This window comes from Nansenia antarctica (assembly GCF_963989245.1).
Source record: "Nansenia antarctica genome assembly, chromosome: 3".
In the NCBI taxonomy this organism is placed as follows: Eukaryota; Metazoa; Chordata; class Actinopteri; order Argentiniformes; family Microstomatidae; genus Nansenia; species Nansenia antarctica.
The window spans coordinates 13,235,355-13,236,275 of record NC_137688.1 but is presented as its reverse complement, the minus strand read 5'-3'; the positions used below and the strand labels follow the sequence as shown (position 1 = coordinate 13,236,275).

The 921-nt window shown below is 43.2% G+C and overlaps 1 protein-coding gene across 1 annotated transcript in view; it reads left to right on the top strand.

Moving 5' to 3' along the window:
• The first annotated feature begins 296 nt into the window (after positions 1 to 296).
• Positions 297 to 921, top strand: part of LOC308152732 (charged multivesicular body protein 1B2) — a 5,005-nt gene continuing 4,380 nt past the window's right edge. The window contains exon 1 of the mRNA XM_080525789.1: positions 297 to 437. Within this exon, the coding sequence (XP_080381915.1) occupies positions 422 to 437 (16 nt within the window). The 5' untranslated portion in view covers positions 297 to 421. The remainder of the gene's footprint in view (positions 438 to 921) is intronic.

Here is a 921-nt window from a genome sequence, read left to right as displayed (position 1 = left end):
AAAAACCCATGCAGCGCTGAAAGCAAAACGCGCCAGATGAAAAGGTCAATTTACTCCTTTTTCCCAAAATAAGAATGACGTCACTAGACATGTACCACAACCGACCGACGCGGCACAAAATCTATTTAAAAAAAAAAAAACGGTCTGCTTTGGACACGCGCCCCCGGTGAGCGCCCGGAACGGTTGTTGTGACGTCAGCGGAGCGAGCACGGTGCTCAGACTCGTGACTCGTGAAGCTATGACGCGGATGTAGCCGGAAGTTGAAGCAGTCAGTCAGTCCCCTGGAAAATCTAAACAAACAGAGAGTGGATGAATTCATTTCCATATATATATATATATCTGTATATTTACATATCTGTAGGTTTTGGACACTTTGTGACCTGTTTACTGTCAAAGAAAAACCACGAGAGTGACTTCCACCATGTCGAATATGGACAGTATCCTTTCATGGGATGGTTAAGGTTTGCTAAGTATGTTATAGCTAACAAACGTTATAAAAGTCATTGGCTGAGCGCTGGAGCGCACACTGGGTACAACGTCATAAAGACACCCGAGTCATTGGATTGGACAAGAGGCATTTCATGAGTGCTGCTCAGGTTTCCAGAGCGAATTTACGGACGCAGCCATATTCTTTCTAACCATAACTGTCACTGTAAACCTGTTACTGGAGTGAAATTGATAGCCAGCTAGCAATTATGTTAGTTGTCAGTTGAACAGAATAAACGAAGTTAAAGTTGTAAGTCAAGTTGTTCAGCCTATTAGTTGTTTGAGGCCGTTACATTTAGCTAACTGAATTAGCTAGTGCCATCATTTGCTTGGGGTAACGTGTGTGGCCCCACATACTAATAGTAGCCTTAGTAATACCAGCATGTTTGCTAACTTCGCCAAGTTATCCAAGAGGGAAGAAAGTAACAAGCTGCA